At 39.4% G+C, this 23,071-nt stretch overlaps 1 protein-coding gene across 2 annotated transcripts in view; it reads left to right on the top strand.

The window, feature by feature from the left end:
- Positions 1 to 18,265, top strand: part of xpo1b (exportin 1 (CRM1 homolog, yeast) b) — a 34,238-nt gene extending 15,973 nt beyond the window's left edge. For both annotated transcript variants that reach the window (XM_084736663.1, XM_084736664.1), the window contains exons 7-25: positions 1,744 to 1,925; positions 4,135 to 4,183; positions 4,296 to 4,415; positions 4,655 to 4,783; positions 4,880 to 5,038; positions 5,170 to 5,367; positions 6,363 to 6,501; positions 7,289 to 7,470; positions 7,651 to 7,807; positions 7,949 to 8,112; positions 8,649 to 8,783; positions 8,878 to 9,061; positions 10,817 to 10,923; positions 12,010 to 12,204; positions 13,475 to 13,643; positions 13,980 to 14,114; positions 14,663 to 14,822; positions 14,907 to 15,003; positions 16,813 to 18,265. In XM_084736663.1, coding sequence (XP_084592789.1) covers positions 1,744 to 1,925; positions 4,135 to 4,183; positions 4,296 to 4,415; positions 4,655 to 4,783; positions 4,880 to 5,038; positions 5,170 to 5,367; positions 6,363 to 6,501; positions 7,289 to 7,470; positions 7,651 to 7,807; positions 7,949 to 8,112; positions 8,649 to 8,783; positions 8,878 to 9,061; positions 10,817 to 10,923; positions 12,010 to 12,204; positions 13,475 to 13,643; positions 13,980 to 14,114; positions 14,663 to 14,822; positions 14,907 to 15,003; positions 16,813 to 16,959 — 2,808 coding nt within the window. In that variant the 3' untranslated portion in view covers positions 16,960 to 18,265. The remainder of the gene's footprint in view (positions 1 to 1,743; positions 1,926 to 4,134; positions 4,184 to 4,295; positions 4,416 to 4,654; positions 4,784 to 4,879; positions 5,039 to 5,169; positions 5,368 to 6,362; positions 6,502 to 7,288; positions 7,471 to 7,650; positions 7,808 to 7,948; positions 8,113 to 8,648; positions 8,784 to 8,877; positions 9,062 to 10,816; positions 10,924 to 12,009; positions 12,205 to 13,474; positions 13,644 to 13,979; positions 14,115 to 14,662; positions 14,823 to 14,906; positions 15,004 to 16,812) is intronic.
- Positions 18,266 to 23,071: the final 4,806 nt, after the last annotated feature.

The raw sequence follows: 23,071 nt of genomic DNA, 5'->3' as shown, positions 1-23,071 counted from the left end.
TTTAGGCAGAAGATTAAAATGTAGATGACTGTAAGTAATGGCTTTAGGAGACTGGAGGTAAAAATGTAAACTAAGGATTTGTAGGAGGGAGGACTGCACACCGATACTGGAGAGGTGCAGGCTATTGATAAACACAGGTTGTGGGAGAAAGTAGTCGCACACTTGTAGCCTCGACGTGAAAGATAATATTCTTTAGTTTACCAACTTCAAAAATAAAGAATATTGTCTTTTACATTGAGGCTATGAGTGTGCACCTACTTTTTCCCACTACATTGTAAACTAAACCAGAACTGAGTTTGTTTAAACATCGATTTATTGCTAATGACATTGCTTGGTGTGGATTCTCAGTGGCTTTTCTGTAGCTACAGTGAGGGGATATGTACAGAGCAATCCAGTGTTAGGCTGAACAGCTGATCTAAATTTTATTGAAATTGTGTTTTGGGACAATATTTGCTAAAGGCAAAATGTGTGTCCAAATACCATTTTAAATTAAATATTGTTGTGCTGCAGAGATGTCCTGGCCTTTACATCATATTCTACAGATTTAAGAAAATGTTTTTGTTTGGTGTTGTTCTCAGCAAAAATCACACTGTAATTATTTTTGTATGTTTTTCAATGAAAACGACAGTAGTGATCTAAGATCTTTTAAATAGAATTTCAGGATAACGATGTGTTTGGGCATCAAACATCTGCCTCAGTACTTCCCTCGCTTTTGTAGTGATACTTTTCAACCTGAAGATGTCGCTCTAAATTGGTCTATCTGATTCTAAAACTGTTTGTGATCACTAAGTTTATGATCTCTTTTTAAAATTTCATTGTAATTCTCCTTGAATGTGTCAGGCAAGGCAGTCAGTGTTTATAAATTGTCACTGTGGAAGGTTAGTGTATTTGCTTGTATGGAAACATTCAGATAAACGGTCATGTTGTCATTATTGATGTGGCAGTTTTTTACTAAGAGTGACACACAATATAAGTATAGAACAACATGTTATATAACAAATGGTGTCAGTGATAATTGTACCCTTACTCCAGGAGAGTGCTGAATCCTTTAAATACTGGGCTTTAGAAATGAGCTGTTCACTGACCTGTGCTGTCTGATCAACAAACTAGTGCGGACCTCCTCGGGACAGTATTGTGAGTCATTGAGAGATATATCAGAAAGGCCCTGAGACTGACAGACTAGACTTATAGTGACTTGTTGGTGTCCACATTCTGAATTTTGCTCCTCAGTGGAAAACACTTTCCATTACCATCCCTGTGTGTGTGTGTGTGTGTGTGTTTGATGTACATTTGCGTGAGGGAGACGGAGACTGGCTCACTGGCTACATGAGTGACTTTGCATTAATGCCAGTGAGAATGAGTCACTGCCTGCGTCAGCTGAGCTAACATTGTTTTGGCCTTCAGGGACTGTAGAGCTCCAGATTCCACGCTCATCCTCAGGAGGCTGTTTGTTTCAAATGTTTGTGGACATGTATGTTGTATTTGTAGTAGTGTGCGTTTCGCTTGCATCACAGTTTTACATTTCAGCTGTTTCGTGATCACAGTAAACAGTCTTCTACAAAGCAGAAACAGGGGCACGGCTTGAATTGAGATTTACAGGAGGAGTCGTTATTTTTAGCAAGAGCCACAGATTCATCCCCTCAATTTTTCATTTTCAGATCACATGTTCTGCTCAGTGGAAAATGTCATTTCTGAACCATGTAACACCAATGTGTGTCTGTGTGTGTGTGTGTGTGTGTGTAGATCCTGAAGCAGGAGTGGCCCAAACACTGGCCCACCTTCATCAGTGACATCGTGGGGGCAAGTCGTACCAGCGAGAGCCTTTGTCAAAACAACATGGTCATTCTCAAGCTGCTCAGTGAGGAGGTCTTTGACTTCTCTAGCGGCCAGATGACCCAGGTCAAAGCCAAGCACCTAAAAGACAGGTCAGCATGCTGCATCTTCATAACACTCTGGAAGCACATGCATGTGTAACTGTAGTAACAGACCAGGAATTATGACATTGCTAGTCGGGATGGGTACCATTTATTGAAGATATATCATTATATCACAATACGTTTATTGATACTGCTTGCCAGAATTTGGTGCCAAAAATAAAGACATGGCATGAAAAGATTCAACATTTATTTTATTACTTTTTTGCACAGTTAACAAGTGAAATTATGTCCTGAGGTATTGCATTTAGCTGCATTTTCATTTAAGTTAATGAAGTGAAGCCGCACTTTTGAACGTTCTGCCCTGTCAGCTGTTATGTAACATTGCGAAAATGCTGATAGCAGCATCATTTGTCATGGAGCTTATCGATATGTTGGTACTGACCAGTCACAAACTCACACCGATTTAGTACCATTTCTCGATACCTATCCCTAATTTCTAGAAAAAACTACTTTTGGGTTTTATGTGTGTAGTTATGTAATTAACCCAGTTGACCAACAAGCCCACAGAGGGAGTGTTTCAAAGTGGAAAAGATAGACTTTATGTGGAAAATCACGCTACAGTTAAGATTTTTAAACTTACTACGTAAAGCTACTAAAGGAACTTTAACATTGTGTTGATTTTGGAGGCACCTGGGGACAAAAGCAGTAGTGTTTCTGCCTCCATAACCACAAAATATAATATAAAATATAATAAAAACTTCTTTTTTTTTTAAAAGAAAAATCTCCTTGTTTCTTTTTAACTGGCTGATGCAATACTCACAGTAGCTTTGCTTGGAAAAATTAAAACAAACTGTGCATGCCTAAATAATGCTGTCTGATTTCACCGAGAATACGACCTGGTGGCAGACATCAAGAATAACTACATAAAAACAGCCAGTTTTCTTGCTGAAGGTCTTGTTAGGTCATACAGAGGCATCAGTATTAAACTGAGACTGTTTCATAACCAAATAAAAACTCCTCGTAGATGCTTTTAATTAAAGCATTTATTAAGTATTTGTCTGTCACTGATCCCACAAAGTTTTGCCAAACTTCAGAATCCACATGATCCCAGAACTTTTAGAGCATCATAAAATTTGATCTCAGCCTGTAGGCACTTGAAAATATTGCAGCCTTAATTCAGTGATGTAATGCTGTGATCTGTATCTAACAGACTTTCAGACAAACTTCCTCCGCCGTGCGCTAGACATTTTCCTGTTGTTGACTTTTCATTACCACAAAACTACATGTGATAAGTCAGTTGTTATTGCTATAAGTGTGACGCAATTGAAGTTCGGTGGGCCTCATTCACCAACTGTTCTTAAGAAATTTCTTCTTAAACAGTACTCTGTGAAATGTAGACATTTCTGCTAGGTATTAGCTTTATCTGTTTTTTTTTTCATATTTTATTGTTATTGTTAATATTTTTATTATCATATATTGTATATTCGTTTATGAATGTTAACTCGGGGCATTGCTGTAAAATAACTTAGTGCTCAGTCAATTTTCCCTGAATAAACATTGGTCATAATTGACTTACTTTGAATTTAACCACTTTATTTATCAAGGCTCACAGGTAATGGTCATCCTGGTGAGCTGACCCTTTTTTTATTGACAATTTCTCCACTCATTTGTTGTCACAGTCAGTGGTGCAACTAAACAACACACCTGTTAAAAGATTGGTTGTCCCCCATTATCAAGCAATATGACAGGCTGTTTATGAGCCAGGATGTATTTCTTATACGTTTTCATGGTGGTTTGCTTTTAATGCTTTTAAATGAAACTATTGAATGTTCGAACAATTTTCTTACTGCTCTTGCTTGTTTCACTTCCAGTATTTGATTCGTCAGTCAAAAAGATTCTTCCCTGTTTTGATACAGAAGTATCAGATTTCTGCACAGTGTTTTCTTGCACAGGCAAAGATATCAGAAGCCCTAATTTCGACAGGAAATGTCACAGTTAATCTGTGGTTGTTGCAACCATCAACTAGAAAGCAAATTGATCAGACGAAATGCCTCAGGATCTGTCAGGTTTAGCTCAGCAGATGACCGTGATTGGTCAGTCTAATTAAATGTAGACATTCATTTACATAAAGTTAATTTGAACCTTTGCAGTTCAATTTCAGTATGATCTTTTGAAAAATGGATTATTAAAATATCAGTATTAAAGTGTGTTTGATGCATACAGTATGTCGTATAATGTGTCTTTTTTTTTCTTTCAGCATGTGCAATGAATTCTCCCAGATCTTCCAGCTCTGCCAGTTTGTTATGGTATGCAAAACCTCATCTCTTACTCTTTTTAGCATTGGTGTGCAATCTTCATTGTCACTTCCCAGCAGTCTTTGTCCTTTAACTGTTTAATGTCTTGCTGGTTGCACTTCAGGAAAATTCTCAGAACGCCCCACTGGTCCACGCCACTCTGGAGACCCTCCTACGTTTTCTCAACTGGATTCCTCTGGGATACATCTTTGAAACCAAACTGATCAGCACATTGGTGTATAAGGTGTGTACACGGATGTACACAATGTCACATAACAAGTTGACTCAAGCTGTAGGACTTTTGACTGAGCCAGAATGATTTGTTTGCTAAACAAATCCTGCAGCATGGATTTGTTAGCAGTGCTTAAGTCAGACATATAAAAAGCAAGCTTAAAAAAATACTCTGCATAATTGCTACTGTCACTCACACAAATTGTTAACCAAAATAGTCTTTAACTAAACATCTGTTTCAACTGTTTTCAGTTCTTGAACGTGCCCATGTTTCGCAATGTGACACTGAAGTGCCTCACAGAGATTGCTGGTGTGAGCGTCAGCCAGTATGAGGAGCAGTTTGTCACACTCTTCACCCTGACAATGTGTCAACTAAAACAGGTGGGTTGATAATATGCTCAGATAAGACAATGCTCAGATTCACGTGTTGTTGTAAACATGCTAATGAAGATTTCCATCTGATCCATTTCTGGCTAGATGTTGCCTCTGAACACCAACATTCGTCTGGCCTACGCCAACGGGAAAGATGACGAGCAGAACTTCATCCAGAACCTCAGTCTGTTCCTCTGTACTTTCCTTAAAGAGCACGGGCAGCTCATTGAGAAGCGGCTCAACCTCAGAGAAACATTAATGGAGGTAAGACATAACAGCAGAGTACAGTCGTATAATGGCTTGTCTAAGCAGGCTGCACATGAGAAAATATTGCAGAATAAACAAGTCTCATGTAGATCATCCACGGTCTAATTAGTCCGTTGGCTTTTTTACAGGCCCTCCACTACATGCTGTTGGTGTCAGAAGTGGAGGAGACTGAGATCTTCAAAATTTGTCTGGAGTATTGGAACCATTTGGCTGCTGAGCTCTACAGAGAGAGTCCCTTTTCTACATCCACATCCCCTCTGCTCTCTGGCAACCAGCACTTTGACGTGCCACCACGCAGACAGCTCTATCTTCCTGTGCTCTCCAAGGTACCAAACAGTTGCTTACATTTAGCCTGAAATTGAAATATTTATGTAAGTACAGCCTTAATGAAGTGTTTTTGAGAATAGATATAGTATCACAGTGCATAATGATACTCAAGTGTACTGATATTTTCTTACACCCCCTAGTTGCTGCACATTGCTTAGCTTCCGTGTCGCTTCCTGAGGGAGGTGTCAATCAAAACATGCCACGCCTGGTCTAATGGTCTGAGCAGCTGATCTGCTGTTATTTTTAGGTTTAGTTTTTTTTTAAAAGTTATGAACGTTTATTTTTACTCAAATTTGTGTGAATACTTAATGAGGCACTCAAGTTTGATATAATGTATTTTTATGATTTTTTTTCATTTTCAATTCCAAAGTCCCATAGGCATTTACTTCTTCAATAAAAAATTAATAAGAATTAAAACATCTATTGCCTTCACTGGCATTCTCCCTTTTCCCACTTGATGGCACACATGATGATTTAATTTGATGCAGTTAGATAAATTAATGCATTGTTGGGGTGTCAACAGTATGGCCATGAGCTGAAAAACTCAACATCAAATATTTGCACTGTTGTAGTTTAGTGTAATATACATTTCTTACTGTCAAGTTAGTGATGGCACAGCAGTGATGTGTTTAAGGGTGTTTCAGTTTATGGAACCTACAGGGTCTTAGCTCGCAGTCATATTAGAATCAGTTGGCACTGGTGAAGCAACAGGTGGCTGTTAAACTGCTGCCAAGAGTTCCTCGTTACAATGTTACTGAAAATCAGCAGCTAGTAAAGTAAAATAGCATCAGATTTTTTTTTCTTTGAGGTGATATTTTCCATTCCATATTGTGGTGTGTGTGTCTGTTGCCGTGAGAAAGACATTTCTGTGTATATTATCCTGTAACATTTATGCCCCATACATAACACACACTGATGTGAGTGTTGGTGTGTGAGCGGAGAGGCTGCTCCGTGGTGTGTGTACGTGCTGACAGGTGTTTATCTCTCCCGACAGGTGCGTCTGCTGATGGTAAGTCGGATGGCCAAGCCGGAGGAGGTGTTGGTGGTGGAGAATGACCAGGGAGAGGTGGTCAGAGAGTTCATGAAGGACACCGATTCCATCAACCTCTACAAAAACATGAGGGAAACCCTCGGTATGATTGAGTAATGAGAGCATCAAAATAGACATCCACTGCCATTACCTCAGTTGACTTTTTCTTAGCCATCACAGAGAGTGATGTGATTTTTGTGTGGTTGCTAATTTATACAATTTATACATCCATCCAGTAGCTTTTTCATTCATTATTTTTTTCAGTCTCCTGCATACTCACTGATTACTACCTCAAAAATTGTTTTATTATATGAGGTTTTTTTTCCAGAATTACTGTAAAATTTAAATATTGTAACACTCACTTGTAAAGAGTTTTTCTCTCTGGTGTTTGTATGTTCTCCCCTTAGTGTTTGTAGGTTTCTTCTCCCAATTTTCAAAGACATGCAGATTGGACTCACTGGTCAGGGTGTATGCTAGGATAATATCCTGTGACCCTGAACTGCTTATCATTTAAGAAAGTGGATTGACTTAATACTTTTTATTACTTATAACATTGACCAGTAATTAAAATGGAATAAATTTATCATACTCCATACTCCAGACTCCAGGGCCATAAATTAAAAGCTGAAAAGCACCAACTGCTGGTAAAAGTGTGTTTTGATAGATATACATGTCACCATACTGGCACAACATCTCATTTCATCGTTACATACGCTTTTTCCTAGGTTCATGGTTGAAAGTTTGGAAAATGCTTAATTTTGACCATTGTTATTATGTACTCTTTAAAAGCTTTGATTGTGTCCTTGTTCACAGTTAAAGATGTGCTTTTGGGATCAAGTGTACCAGACTTTGTACACATGTTGATGACTTTGTGTTCTGTCATCCTGCAGTGTACTTGACTCACCTGGACTATGCAGACACAGAACGCATAATGACAGAGAAGCTTCATAACCAGGTGAACGGCACTGAATGGTCCTGGAAGAACCTCAACACGTTGTGCTGGGCCATCGGGTCCATCAGTGGAGCCATGCATGAGGAGGATGAGAAAAGGTTCCTGGTCACTGTCATCAAGGTATGAAGAAGCACTGAAACTGTGGTCGACCTGATGTGTTAGTGCTTTAAACGACTCAAGAACTATGAAACTCTTAGTCTTTTTAGATTTTTTTTGTCTGAGCACATATATATATATATATTCTGGACATCTGTAAAAAGTACTGACCCTGACCCTAGGTTATGTGTCTGTTTGTCTCAGGATTTGCTGGGTCTCTGCGAGCAGAAGAGAGGAAAGGACAACAAGGCCATCATCGCCTCCAACATCATGTATATTGTTGGCCAGTATCCACGTTTTCTTAGAGCCCACTGGAAGTTTCTCAAAACTGTGGTCAACAAACTCTTTGAGTTCATGCACGGTGAGAGATGAGGGTAACTTTTTTTCAAGCATTCGTTGTGTTATGCATTGGGTTGAAAATGGTGAATTTATCTATTATATTTTGAAATTCTGTCTGTTTTGATGCAACTTAATTTTGGTCTGCATGTCCCTTCTTCATCAGAGACCCATGATGGTGTTCAGGACATGGCCTGTGACACCTTCATCAAGATCGCCCAGAAGTGCCGGCGTCACTTTATCCAAGTGCAGGTGGGGGAGGTGATGCCCTTCATCGATGAGATCCTCAACAACATCAATACCATCATATGTGACCTTCAACCTCAGCAGGTCAGTGAATAAATGCTAATGGACATTTTCATCATGTGTAGAGATTTATCACACTCACACCACTTCCAAACTGGAAATGAGCAAGCGAATGTCACTTTGTTTAAGTTTTTGTGCGTCAGCAAAAAGGCTTAGTAGCATGTCACTTAAAGCTTATCCTGGCTTTATTTTTGCAAGGTTTTGCACTCTTGCTTCTCCTCAAACCTGTTTTCTTTGGTCAAAATTGACGCTGAAATCCTGTTTGGCAGTTCTGTTTCTGTTTTCTCTCATCAAAGCAGTCAGCAGGGACGAAAAGAGACTAATTTATGAGGTTGAGAAGCAGCACATTATATATTATCCTTTTTATAGGGATATGCTCAAAAAGGATGAGGTTTGGAAGGAAAATGGGAGTTATAAGAAAATAAACTGTCCCCCGTTTATATAGAAATAAGGCCTGCTTAAGAAAATTTCAGTAGGTATGAATAACACAGCTACAGTATTACCAGAATTCTGCATGAAAATTATTTGTCATGCTGATAAATGTTCCTGTTTCTGTCCAGGTGCACACATTCTATGAGGCAGTAGGTTATATGATCGGGGCCCAGACTGATCAGGCTGTCCAAGAGCACCTGATAGAAAAATACATGTTGCTGCCCAATCAAGTGTGGGACAGCATCATCCAGCAGGCCACTAAGGTAAGACACCAGTATACTACCACATACTGACGAACGTTACCCAATATACCTGAACAAGAACAATATGTTAATCTATAATCTGCTGCTCCCTCAGAACGTGGACATCTTGAAGGACCCAGAGACTGTGAAACAGCTCGGCAGCATCCTGAAGACCAACGTCAGAGCCTGTAAGGCTGTGGGACACCCCTTTGTAATCCAGCTGGGACGGATTTACCTGGACATGCTCAACGTCTACAAGTGCCTCAGCGAGAACATCTCGGCTGCCATTCAGACAAACGGTAAGGGAGGTGTGTGTTTGTGATCATACTGCTGACTGAAAAAACATGTCTGTGGATTCATCTCACTGTTGTTCACACCAGGATGTCACATACATGGCAGTTGTTACCAGTGTTTCGTTGACTCATAGTTTTCATCAACATTTTTTACTGATGGAAACAAGACGATAACTAACAAAGCTAGTGTGTTTTCGCTTAACTTGAAATACAATACAAGCTAAAAGAAACCACAGCTGTTTTGCACTGATTAAGAGAACTGAATAACACAGAATAGTTCATCTTAGATCTTAAATGAAAGGATTGATTCATACATGAGAAATCTAGACAATTAAATGATCATTTAACTGTGTAAATAATGCTTTACACTTTAAAATCTTAAATCTAGTCAACTAAAACTAGACCAGCTAATGCTGGTTGTTACACACATGATATGATAGTTTAAGTGATAATCTGTAGATTGATAGACAAGTTAAGGTTCATGTGATGTCCAAAGCAATGATGTGCTGTTAGCAGCAGACAGGTAGAGACTCTCCCCTTCCATCTGTGCAATGATGTTTCTTACGTTTGACACCTTTAATGTCTTATACATATGATCCATTGTGTCTGTAAGATACTAACATAAATGTCAGAGAAACCTATTTCAGTAGTTGATCACTACTGAGGCAGAACCTAAAGTGCTTGTTCTTCTGTATGGGACTTGTTTGGGTTGTGTACAGACCTGTGCACTGCAGAGTCTGTGTCGCTTCATTGTTGTTTAGGCATGCAGTCCTTTGTGTAAATCCAGCATGGCTTCAGTGTGTTGCCAGGGTTGAAAAATACCCCAGTCCTTTCAATACCATGCGTTTATATTTGATGTTTTGATGTGAAAGTGTTTGGGAACGAAAGATTCAGCTTCACCCACTCACATAAACTACCATTTTGTGCTTTTTATGGTGGGCCTTGCAGTTGCAATTGGTTTGTTTTATTATAACCTTCACTTACACTTACACTTGTCGCATAGTAGCATTTCAGTATTTTGTCAGCAGGCCAACAAGACTGTGTCCTTTTTTTCCTTGCATGCACCTGTATTGGTGACTCATCGCTGAGTCTTTCTGCACTTGAATGGGAGGAAAGGGGTGCCGTATGAGGTCTGTCAGTAATGATCAAATAGCAGAGACTTTTGTACTTGCGTTGCATCCTTTTCAAATCCTTAAAGGGACAGTTCACCCTCAAATCAAATCTTATGGCCTGTAGTGCTGTTAAACCATCTATATTGTTTTGTTTGTTGTGGAGATATCTGCCATAGAGTTGTCTGTCTTCTCTCCAATATAATGGAACTAGATGCAAAAAAAAAGTACATTTGAAAAACTCAACAGCAGTCTCTCTTTCCAGAAATCATGACCCAGTTACTCAAGATAATCCACTGACCTTGTTGTGAGCAGTTTCACGTAGGAACTATTTTGTTTCTACCAAACTACACCCACCAACCATATCACTGGACAGAAGGAAGTGTGCATCTACTCATGGACAAGAAGCTTGTGACAGCGTGGGAAGTAAACATTAATGCTGTCCTCCTCGGCTGAACTATAACCTACAGCAAACATGAGGAAACTCTGATACACAAACATGTCTGCAGATGTCCATGCTTCATAGTTTACGTCTGCACTGTGCCCTGTGCGCAACGCTTGCCTGCTCACATCCTCACAAGAAAATAATACATTATTAGACATGTCCGTCATGCTGTGCCTTTAATATATGTCTCTTCCTCTTGCGTTGCAGGTGAGATGGTGACAAAACAGCCCTTGATCCGGAGTATGAGAACGGTGAAACGAGAGACACTGAAACTGATCTCTGGATGGGTCAGCCGATCAAACGACCCACAGATGGTGAGAAATCGCTCTGAAATGTGGAGGCACGTCATTGTCGAGCGAGGATAACCTAATGTTTCTGAAGTTGTCGTGGGGAACAGTAGCCGTATTTTAGGGATGATGAACATTCCACTCAATAGACCTTTTTTCATAGCAGTCATATTGATATGAAATATTAGGGTAAACACAGGTGTTACCAATGAAACTAATTATGATCCTGTTCCATTTTGTGAAGCAGAGCCTTCCAACAGCACCCTGACTCTGTTTGACCTGAATGGAACGAAACATTAATTATCATCGGTAACACCTGTGTTTACCATACTGTTTCTTTCAAATGGCTGCTGTGAAAAGGCTCCATTGTATATAAAGACATACTTTACTAAAAAAGATAGAGTTCTTTTGAGCAAACAGCAGTGATATTTTTACTCTTGTGTGTCCTCAGGAGATACTGCACACTTTGGCAATCAATGAAACGGCTGACAGTAGAAAAGAAGTAGAACTAATGTGAAGAAGTTGGTATTTTTAGATCAAACACAAAGATTTAATTTCCACATGGCAGACTTGGCCGTTCCTGCCCTCAGCTGTGTTTTTATCTGCATAACAATTAATATTCATGGTGTGTCTGCAGACAAGGACCAGCCATTTTTCACAAAGTTTATAGACGTGTACAAAAATTAAAGCTGCACCTTTTTGTTATGTACTTCTCAAAACTGAGCATTTAAAGGAAGAGTTTGGATTTTTTTGAAGTGGGGTTGAATGAGGTATCCATAGTCAGTAGACGCAGTAGATGGTGATCAACCTACCCTCAGTTTGGGGAAGACCCTGTCAACTACTGTGGACAGGCTCAGCAACAAAACATATTTTAGCCACTTAAGAAAATCAGTATCAGTTTATGTGTATGCTATATTTATATTTTCATGCAGCATGCTGTCAGCCCTCTGCTGTACAGTGACTATCTATAAGTATCTTATACAACCAAGCTTCAATAATTTGAACTTATTTTGTTTCACCTGTCTTTAAAGGTGGATGCTCTTGTATGTTTTTTCCTCTGTTGTTGGTGTGTTGACCCCTGCTGATCCCTCTCTCCCTCCTTTTTTTTTCCAGGTAGGGGAGAACTTTGTTCCGCCGCTCCTGGACGCTGTCCTTATTGACTACCAACGCAACGTCCCCGCTGCCCGTGAGCCTGAGGTCCTCAGCACCATGGCAACCATTGTCAACAAGCTGGGAGGACACATCACCAGCGAGATACCCCAGATCTTTGATGCCGTCTTCGAGTGCACCTTAAACATGATCAACAAGGTAAGGCACAAACGGATACAGCTTGTAATCTGACATGATTTCAATTATCCAATCGTAGACATCTAAATATGTACAGTCATTTTTTTTTTTCTGTATCTGATGTGCAAATAATCTACACTGATTTGCATTAGTGTGATAAAATGGACATAAGGCAGACCTTTTACTGCCTTAGAGAAGATCTAATCACTTCCAGAACAATAAGTGACTCAGCACCGTAGTCATCACAAACACAAACATTTGACTTAGCAGGTTTCATTTGTGCATAGATAAGCAATCTATATGATGTGGCCTTTGCTGCAGTCTGTTAATCACAGCGCTGTATTGGACGGACTGTGTTTGTGCACTTTGACCTGATGGGCCATTATGAGTGGGAAACCAAGATAAAATGTATTTTAAATATCAATTTTGAGCTTCAACTCAAAACTTTGAGCCTTTCTGTTTCTGCTTCAGTTCAGCTTTTAATCCTGTTTACACGAGAAAGTTGACTAGATTCATTATGACACACTGACTGTAGGCTAAATGAGACAGGATGACATTTACCATTTTATTTAAAATCCATGTATGAACAATAAAACACAACCACAATTATAATACAGGCAGGGTGGAAATGACATTCAGCATAGAATTTGGGAATTTTACCTTGATATAGTCTCATTTCAGACACTGACTGTAGGACAATTGCAGTGATTAATATCACAAAGTTTATGCTGAGAAACCTTTATTTTGAAATTGTGTGTTTGTTTGATTCCTTCTCTATCTGCTCAGAACAAGCTGTGAGCTGTTGCATTGACTGTTTAAATATCAATGGTGCAGAAATCCCTGACAGTGTAAATTGTATTGTAACTCAACCCAGTTGTTCTCATGATGTTGCACCATCCAACCTACTCCTGTCATTTAGTTGCTTCAACTGAGGCTTAATGTTCAGTTTCTCTGGACATTAGGAACAACATGCTGGCGCCAGATTCAACATGTTAGTCCACAAAATAAAGACAAAAATAACCTAAAACAAGACTAAACTTGCAGCTTTTGAGTTTGAGGTTCGCTCACATAACTGGTATTGATCTACACGTCATCAAAAATAAATTTTATCATCTCAGGTCTTCAGTCCTCTGAGGCTGGGAACTGAAGTAGTGATTTGTGCTGTTGCTCTGATCAGTAAATAACCTCTCACCCAAAAATTAAATTGGTCATACAAGATCATAACAATTGACCAACAGGCCAGATGGTGTCTGCTGTATAGCATTTTGAAACTGTTTTGTTTTTCTGCCAGAACTTTGAGGAGTATCCAGAGCATAGGACCCACTTCTTCTACTTACTCCAAGCTGTAAACTCTCACTGCTTCCCTGCGTTCCTCGCCATCCCTCCTGCCCAGTTCAAACTGGTGCTGGACTCCATCATCTGGGCCTTCAAACACACCATGAGGAATGTTGCTGACACTGGTGAGCCTGCTGACACACACATTTTACAACATTTATTATTGTTCGTCTTGAGAAAAAATGCCTGGAGCATGAATACAAATGATGTAAAACGATCTGGGTGTCGTGTTTGTTCATGTTGTGAGGACAGAGGGTGTCACAGGTGGGGATAATCTTCAAACCACAAACACACTTTGGCTTTAAAAGGCAGAAATGTGACACTGCATGCACACTGTGATACTTGTCAGATCACGCTTCTGGCCCTGCAGTGATGTGCAGGTATAATGTTCCTACTGTATGTGAGGACGTTTGAACTTAACAGTGTGCAGGAAGCTGAAGTTCTGTTTTCTGCTCATCCAGGTCTGCAGATTCTCTACACGTTGCTTCAGAATGTGGCTCAGGAGGAAACAGCTGCTCAGAGTTTCTACCAGACGTATTTCTGTGATATCCTACAACACATCTTCTCTGTGGTCACAGACACATCACATACTGCTGGTAAGTTTACACCAGAGCTGCAAAAATTAGTTGATTAGTCGATCGAAAGGAATTTAGGTGCTAACTGTTTTGATAATTAACTGTTAAGGTAATTTTTCAAGCAGAAATGTCAGGATTTAAATTTTCTGCTTTTCTTTGTCATTTCTAACAGTAAACGAATAGTCTTTGGCTTTGTTAGATAAACGTGGCAATTTGAAAAAGTTGCTTTGGGCTCTGAGGAATTTGTGATAATTTTTCACAATTTTTTGACATTTTATAGACTGGAAATAATTGGCAGATAAGGAAGTAATTAGTGGGGACAGCGAGGTTAAAAAAACTTTGGTTATCACATAGTGATAGAAAATTGACTATCTGAGGGCTCACAAACAACATAAAAACATACACCCATGAAAGTCTCCAATAAAATTCCTAATACTGATTAAATTAAAAAAGTAAAAGGGGTCCAGATCTTAGTGCACAGTTATGAATGCCTTAGAAAGGTGGTATGTTTGAGGATATATATTCAGGTTTCTGTTGTAAGAGCGTCTGTGTTGCTGTGTGTTGTTCAGGCCTGACGATGCACGCGTCCATCCTGGCCTACATGTTCAACCTGGTGGAGGAGGGGAAGATCACTACAGTGCTAAACCCTGCCAGTCCCACCAACAACCAGGTGTTCATCCAGGAATATGTGGCCAACCTGCTCAAGACTGCCTTCCCTCACCTACAAGAGTGAGTATGAACACACATGAACACACACACTCCGTTGTAGTAAAATGCACATTTGTTTACCATGTTTGTTTTTTTGTTTGTCAGTGCTCAGGTGAAGGTGTTTGTGACCGGGCTGTTCAGCTTAAACCAGGACATTCCCGCCTTCAAGGAGCACCTTAGGGACTTCCTCGTCCAGATAAAGGTGAGGTTGTTAAAGTGTACAAGTCCTGTACAATTACAAGTGTGGAAATGTTTTGATGCATCGTGATGCGGACATGAAAGATTCTGCATTGATGCAGTGACATAATAGAATTGTTAGAAAAATTATACCCTACTAACGTTGATTGTTGATTTTCTGGCCTTGGTGGGTCAATAAATTTGTAGTCAAGTCATTACGTTGCAGCGTAGCTCTCCATTGTGGACGAACAAAAACTCTGGCTAACTTTACTTTTGTATGTTAGAGACAAAGTGATTTGATTTAAAAAAAAAATGCACTCAGTATTTTGAAACTGGACATTTACAATTTTATCAAGCACAAACCTTAGGGACTTCCTCGTCCAGATAAAGGTGAGGTTGTTAAAGTGTACAAGTCCTGTACAATTACAAGTGTGGAAATGTTTTGATGCATCGTGATGCGGACATGAAAGATTCTGCATTGATGCAGTGACATAATAGAATTGTTAGAAAAATTATACCCTACTAACGTTGATTGTTGATTTTCTGGCCTTGGTGGGTCAATAAATTTGTAGTCAAGTCATTACGTTGCAGCGTAGCTCTCCATTGTGGACGAACAAAAACTCTGGCTAACTTTACTTTTGTATGTTAGAGACAAAGTGATTTGATTTAAAAAAAAAATGCACTCAGTATTTTGAAACTGGACATTTACAATTTTATCAAGCACAAACTGGACATAATGCATGCTGTGTGTAAAATCTGCCTTACACAAATTACTGCAAGCTCAACTCAGAGATGGAAGAGAATCATTCAATCTGTGGCAGCTTTCATATCCGAGGAGGAGAGGTGCATCACGCAGATTAGCTTTTAATATTAAAGACTGTTGTAGTCTGATTTTGGGGGAAAAAGACAGTGTGCGCAGTTACGGCTGCACAATTAATCACAACATTATCAACATCACCATATGGCCAAGTGCAGTACTCAGATCACAGAACCAAATTAAATTTTTTTGCACACACAAAACTCATTGTTGAATTTAATGTAGTGTTTTGGAACTTTGTCTCCATGCGCGTTTCTTTATTGAATTAAAGTGAACAAGGCCCTGCATAGCGCCGGCTTTGCTGTTTGTTGTCCGTGCTGTGAGGGCTTTGTCTCTTCACACAGAGGTTATCAGGGGCTACATACTTAGCTGCTTAGCTGCTGTTTCCAGAAATAACATTTTCCTGCATGGCCAGGTTGTCCTTCTAAGTATATGGGAGGTTTGAGGCTGCTGTGCCAGTTTATTGTTGTTGTCAAACTGTGTGTGATAGTGACTGATAAAGGACGTGTTCAGTGTTCTCTGGTCTACTGATGGGTCAGATTTTCAGGTGTCAGGCTAAATGGATTTTCAGTGGTTATTTTCTCTAGCATGATTTTGAAATTAAAGATAAAACTGAGCTGTCGAGATTAGATGATCAGATAGCTAATTGATTAATGAGATTAAAAAAAAAAGTCAAATTATTGTTAACAATTTTGATAATTGGTTAATTCAAGTCATTTATTGAGCAGAAATACTAAACATTTAGTGTGTCACTGTTGGCTGAAGTGAGTATTTGGACTTAACATGTTTCCTTAATCTCTGATGACATATTGTGGTTGTTTTATGATTTATTACAGTAAATATATTACAGAGTTCTCATTTAACTGTAATATGAATTGACAGATTAATCGACCATGAAAGTAATGATTAGTTGCAGCCCCAGTCAGGATGCTGCAGTAGGATAAGTGGATATACTGTATGTAGTCTGACAGTATAAAGCCTGCAGCTTACCCTCCTGTTTCCTCTCTGCTGCTGCAGGAGTTTGCTGGCGAGGACACCTCAGACCTGTTCCTGGAGGAGAGGGAGGCGTCGCTTCGTCAGGCCCAGGAGGAGAAACACAAGATCCAGATGTCGGTCCCTGGCATCCTCAACCCTCACGAGATCCCTGAGGAGATGTGTGACTGAGCAGCAGCTCAACCGAACTGTACAGTACTCCAAATAAACAAACAAACAAACAAATCAACCCTAACCACAGCAACCACAACAAAACCCAAGAGAGGCACTTAAGAGTGGTGGGAGGCCGCTCCCCCTCTGCAGAGCGGGCCGTCCCATTGGATGTTTGTTGACCAAAACAATGCCAACAAAATGTAAATGATTACCGCGTCACCCTGTGGCCCTTTTTACATAATCTGCGTTTTCTATGGAGACTTTTTGTGTAATATCTTTCCACAACTGTTAATCGAAGCTTATGTTTCGTTGGCTCATCCCGAGACCTGCATGATGAGGTTGTAACGATTAGGACAACTTAACCATCTTGTTTTTGTTCCTCCACCTCCCATGTTCCCTTTCTCCAGCTCTTCCCTCCTCCAATATATTTGTTTATATATAAATATATTATATATACAGTCTGAGCAGGGTTTTTTGTGGCATATCTGTCAAGTTGGCATAGAAGCTTCTAGACCTGTGGTGTGACAGACGGGAAGCGGTCTTTTAGAGGCGCACGCACCGCTTGTTTGGTGCCCCACAGCATTGTGGGAGAATGTGAATCTAACGGATAATGAATGAAGGTCGAGAGATGCTGCGTCATGTATCGGCATCTGTTGCTCATGAGTTCTGCTTCACCTAAAAAAATGAAATAAACAGTGTTTCTGGCAGGAGGTTTTTTTTGGGGAAAGCAAAACCGAATTATGTGCATATCATCCCAATTGTATAGCATCTTTAATACCATGGGAACATTTTTTTCCTTTTATTCTATTGTTTCTTTTTGTTGTGGGTGTGTGCGCGTGTGTGCTGTCGCCTAGTCGACATCAGCGTTTTGTTTTCCTCTAAGAGGATTGTTGCTCATTTGTGAGCCTTCATTAATGGGATGTTTTAAGGAAGTGGCGGAGGTATTTATGGGTTCTTAGTTGGTTGCATCTTTATAACAGCTCCTGTTTAACTCAGAAGGCTTTGAAGATTTTGAATTGTACTAATTTAGATTGTTTACCATGCAGTAGTGCTTCAAGACACTACCTTTAGAGCAAAATGAAAAATAAAACTGGGTTTACATTTAATTTTGTATTTTTGCATTTTTCATTTGTACCTGTTTGAGTTCTGTCCAAATAAACAAGAGGCTTTTTGTCCAGAGAGCAAATGAATTGCCAACGAGTTTAATTAGGAAAAGAATGTATAAATCCAAATAAGTACCCAATCTCTAATGGCAAATTTCCCTTCTCAAGGTGTTACATTTGTTGTGAACTTTTTGAACTGATTAAAATTGAGAATTTTATAACTCTGCCTTCGCTCAGATTTCTTCATTCCACAACAGAAAGATCAGTTTAACAGGAACTGATCTAAAGTCAAGTCAATAATATTTTGGTTGTTACTTCATTTGGATGTTTGAGCTTCACTGTGCAGTTTGTACAAACATCTTTACCTCAGGCTTAAGATAAGCAGATGAACGTGAAAACAAACACAACTGTGAAAACACAACTAGTTTGGAAGCCAGATTGTGGTCCAATATGCAGCCAACATGTCTGAGGAAACTTAAAGGAGCAATATGTATAAATGTATGTCCAAATGAGTACCGCATGAGTTGGAGCCATGAACAGGAGATTAAACAGGTTCCAAGCCTTAATTATTACTTACTACTAATAAATAAACACATTAGGCATTAATTTGAACTCGATCTTTGATGTACATAAGAGATATCCTGCTTATTCTATGATTTATTACAGAATAGATATCAGCTTTTTCTCTTTAAAACCTCCAGCTCAGACACTGAAAAATGACTTTAGGGAAGTAACAGATCTTTTCCAGTAGTTTAGAAAATATTTACATAATCATTGATTCTGGAGTTTCCAAGGAGGGAAATTTAAAGAATCTTTAACTGGGGAACTGAACTTTTTTTTGTGTAAAACAGACAAATTATTTGAATATTTTTATATGTAATAAAGTGTGGAGGGGATATTTAACAGAGACAACATAAACAACAACACGTTGACGTTGGATGAGTCAGAGCCCTGCAGTCTGAAAAGTTTGGACCAGATGAACTGATAACATGCAGCGGGCACAAAAATGTGGTATTAGGGTCACAAATTATTTGCACTTATCAATTTAATTTATGAAATACTACACGCAAAGTTTTTCTTTTTGCTCATTTAAAGTTTTCTTATTCAATAAATGGCTACACCAGACAAAACAATGCCAAACAATTCACCATTACAGCCATTTCTAGACTGTTGATTACCGATTAATAGATTTTTAATTGGTAAAAGTCTTGATGGCAATTAACATGCCTATGTGGTTTTCTCGTGAGATCAGAGATGTTTTAAAAAAAATAACATTACGGTTTATATTTTAGCTATTTATCCACATTAACAGAGTGACGTACATCAATAGAAGCTGATGTACACGTGTGTATTGTTTGGTATGTGGCCTTTTAACAGTCAGTAAAATTACTTGTTATGAAGTACATGTTGTAGGATTCTTTTCTTACAATGCTGTCATTAAAGGAACAGTTCACTCCAAAATCAAAAAAACACATTTCTTACCTGTAATGCTGTTTGTCCATCTAGATAGTTTTGGTGTGAGTTGCAGAGTTTTGAAGGTATCAGCTGCAGAGTTGTGCGTCTTCTCTCCGATGTAATGGGACTGGATGGCTTACAAACAAAGACAGTAGAGCAGAAGTGCTGTGCTGTGTTAATTCCTTCTCGTGAAGAGCTTGTCGCCTGGGTGAAATAAAGTCTGAATAAAAAAAAAAAAATCCAAAATGCAAGTCTCCTTCAAAAACAATCCAAGGCACTCTGGAGCGTTTGTCCTAAATTAAATGGCTTTGCAGTTTGTATTTTAAAATGACCAACATGTTGCAACAAACAGAGGTCTTCATCAGGGTCAGTCAGGAGAAACTCACACACCTGTGTTGTGTTACACTAATGAGTTGAGTGGGAGGACGGTTCCCAGCCAATGTGCAAGCCTATTGGTCAAAACAAGGAAGTGACAGATCATCAAACTAAGGGAGACAGAAGAAAGACAGGAAGTGAAGGACAGAGAAAGATGACAGCAGGAGTGAACCTAAATCATTAAAAAGAAGCTTTAATGTGTCTTAACAAGTCAAGGTGGACTTAATCTTTGCTTGAAGTATGCATGATAAATTATTCCTAACTTTAAATCACTTAAACCATCAACAGCTCCATACATCATTCTATAGATTAAAATACAGTTGGCCAGTTCCAATAACAGACTTCTTGTGAAGAATGTGTTGCCCGGGTGAAATATAGTCTGAATAAAAAATACGAAATGAAAGTCTCCTTCAAAAACAAGGCGCTCTGGAGCGTTTGTCCAAAATTAATTGCCTTTAGTTTACATCACAATGTGTATTTGCAGTGACCAACAGAGGCAACAAGACTTTTGAGAGACCCTTGCAAAAAATGTGTTTCAGTGTATATAATCATTATATTCTGTATAAAGAATAAGGGCCAATAAATCGACATCACAGCAGATGCACGCTTCCTTCTACGCAGTGATTCGGTCGGTGGGTGTAGTTTGGTAGAAAGAAAATAGTTCCTACTTGAAAACTCTGTCTGTGAATCATCTTGAGTAACTGGGTGATGATTTCTGTAAAGAGACACTGCTGTTGAGTTTTTGAAATGTATTTTTTTGACACTTTGAGCACCACAAGCTGAGTGCCATCTAGTTTCATTAAGTTCAAGAGAAGGCAAACAGAAACTCAACATCTGTCACAAAAAACAATCCAGATGGATAAAAAGAACTACAGGTAAGATAAAAAAAAATGTTTTGGACTTTGTGATAAACTGTCCCCGTATAAAGACCATAGTAATTATACTGTCCCATCTTCTGTACAGCCCTATACTGTCTTAGAGTATACATACATAAAATAATGTCTGCTGGTCAATAACAGCAAGATTTAGCAGCTAACATAAAATTACCTTAATCAAACCACGTTAAATTTATCTCCAGAGCTCAGTCCCTCACTCTCACACACACCGACATGAATCCTAAAAGGTAGCTGATGATGATGATGGATGTCATCTGTCGTACACACCGTGGCATCTGGCCATTTCCGCTCAGACATCTTTGGCCAAGGTTGGTGCTGTGTAAGCTGAGCCTGCCACTAATCCCTGTTAACATTCTGGTATTACATTAAAGGTTATGATGACGCTCCGCCACTGAAAGCTGAAACACTCGTCTGACGCAACCCCGACAACCTGTCAGCTCTGATGCAACCACACAGGAAGCTGCTGGACTCTGATAGATCTGCATTGGATGGTTAAACTGACTTTACTGCACTTTGGTTGATTATGTTTGGGGGTGCAGTACATCAGCTCTTGGTTTTAGTAGTATAAAGTATTTTTTGTTGTTATGGCTGCAGGTCCTTACTTCTGTAAAGGAAGGCTTTTGCTGATATTAGTGGTTAAGGTTGTCAAAAGCATCAATACTTTCATAGTATTTTTTTTTTAATAGGACTTATTTAAAATAATTCAAAATCTGTTTATTTTAGTGTTGAAAGTAGAGCCCGACTCATACTAGATTTTTGAAGCTCATGCCAAGAATGATGCTAAGGAGTAATTATCAATATAATATTCTAAAAACAATTTTCTAATTAGATTTTTTAAAAATCTTTGACTTTGCCCTATGATGTGACTGTCTCAAGCGTCGTTCAGTGAATTAAAAAGAAAAGCATAAAAATGTTGATAAATACCCCAGGCCTAATTTTACAAATGTAAGTAAATGGTTTAGTAAATGATTTTTTTCCCCCATATGTTTCTAATTTTTTTTATTCATTAATTACAATTTTTTGATGCACATTAAATATTAATATTACACCTCCTGCGGGAAGCCATACTGCAGTTTTGTTAAAATTTTGATTAATTGTGCGGCCCTATTAATGATTAATCAATAATTGTTAATGTGTTCTACTATCAGTTAAGGAAAACGCAGAATATTTGCCACCCTGGTTTTTATACCAGCGCTGTACGGAAGTTTAAACTTGGACTCTGTTAGTGATTTAACGTTTGTGTGGTTTGCAGCCTTGCGTGGAGTCAGCATCTCTTTCCTCTGGCGTATCACTGCTTCATGTTTGCTTTGACGCTTTCATATCTGACCATCTCTCTGGGACCATAATTCAGTCCGGCTGTAACTGGACCCCCCCCCCCTCCTCCCTCCTCTCCTCCCTGACCCAGATCCACAGATCCTCAGCTACTCTCGGCATCCGCTGTCGAGGAGAAGAGGGAACAGCTGGGGTAGCCCCCGCCCACCCCTCCACTACCTACCCAAAAAGAAAAAAAATGCCCACTGTACGCCCCCTCATGCCCTGCGCTGTGGGCAGCAGGGTTATTAATACCCCTGTGAGTAAGCTGTACAGGAAGAGGCAGGTTATCACACCCACTGCTCGGTGCCGCTCAAACAGAGAGGGGTGGCTGACCCTCTGCCCAGCGGCACATACCAGACCTCTGCCCAGGACTCTCACACCGTTTCTACTAAATCAACCAACCGGCTTCTTTTAGTCTTTTTAACGAAGAAAAAAAAAAGCACAACGAAGAACAGCAAGAGGAGCAGAATTCATTTAAATTTAGTTTTCCTCCGTATCACCTGGCAGCTCGTTGGAGCAGAGGTGACAAGTTGTGGTCAAACTGGGGCAAAGTTGATCGCTGTGTGCCCACCAGCTCCCCCCGAGGTGATATACTGCCACCCAGTGGACAGTAAGCAGAAGAAGGTGCCAGATAAGAGTCGAGTGTCATTCATGTTTTATTGGTCCCAGTGTTGTACAGTACAGTTACATTCCAGCACAGAGAGGAATGACTAGAACTATATCTCTACCAGACCTGGGGGGGAACATTTATAAATAACTGCAGCATCTGTCTCACCCACAGAAGACAAAGAGAGAGTCAAGTTAAAGGGACGGTTTGGAATATTTAGACTGTTTTGTGTAGTCTGTGCAATAGATGATAGTCAGCACGCCGCGTTCGGAGAAACAACAGGAGAACCAGTGAAGGAAGCTGAGGACAGGGTATACACTATATTTAGAATATTTTCACCACTTTGCCATCAAACAGCCTTTTCTGACAAAAAACAATTA

This window comes from Lutjanus erythropterus, chromosome 14, assembly GCF_056507025.1.
Source record: "Lutjanus erythropterus isolate fLutEry1 chromosome 14, fLutEry1.hap2, whole genome shotgun sequence".
NCBI classification, from domain to species: Eukaryota; Metazoa; Chordata; class Actinopteri; order Lutjaniformes; family Lutjanidae; genus Lutjanus; species Lutjanus erythropterus.
Note: the sequence above shows the minus strand (reverse complement) of the source record. Positions and strands in the feature narration are given on the sequence as shown.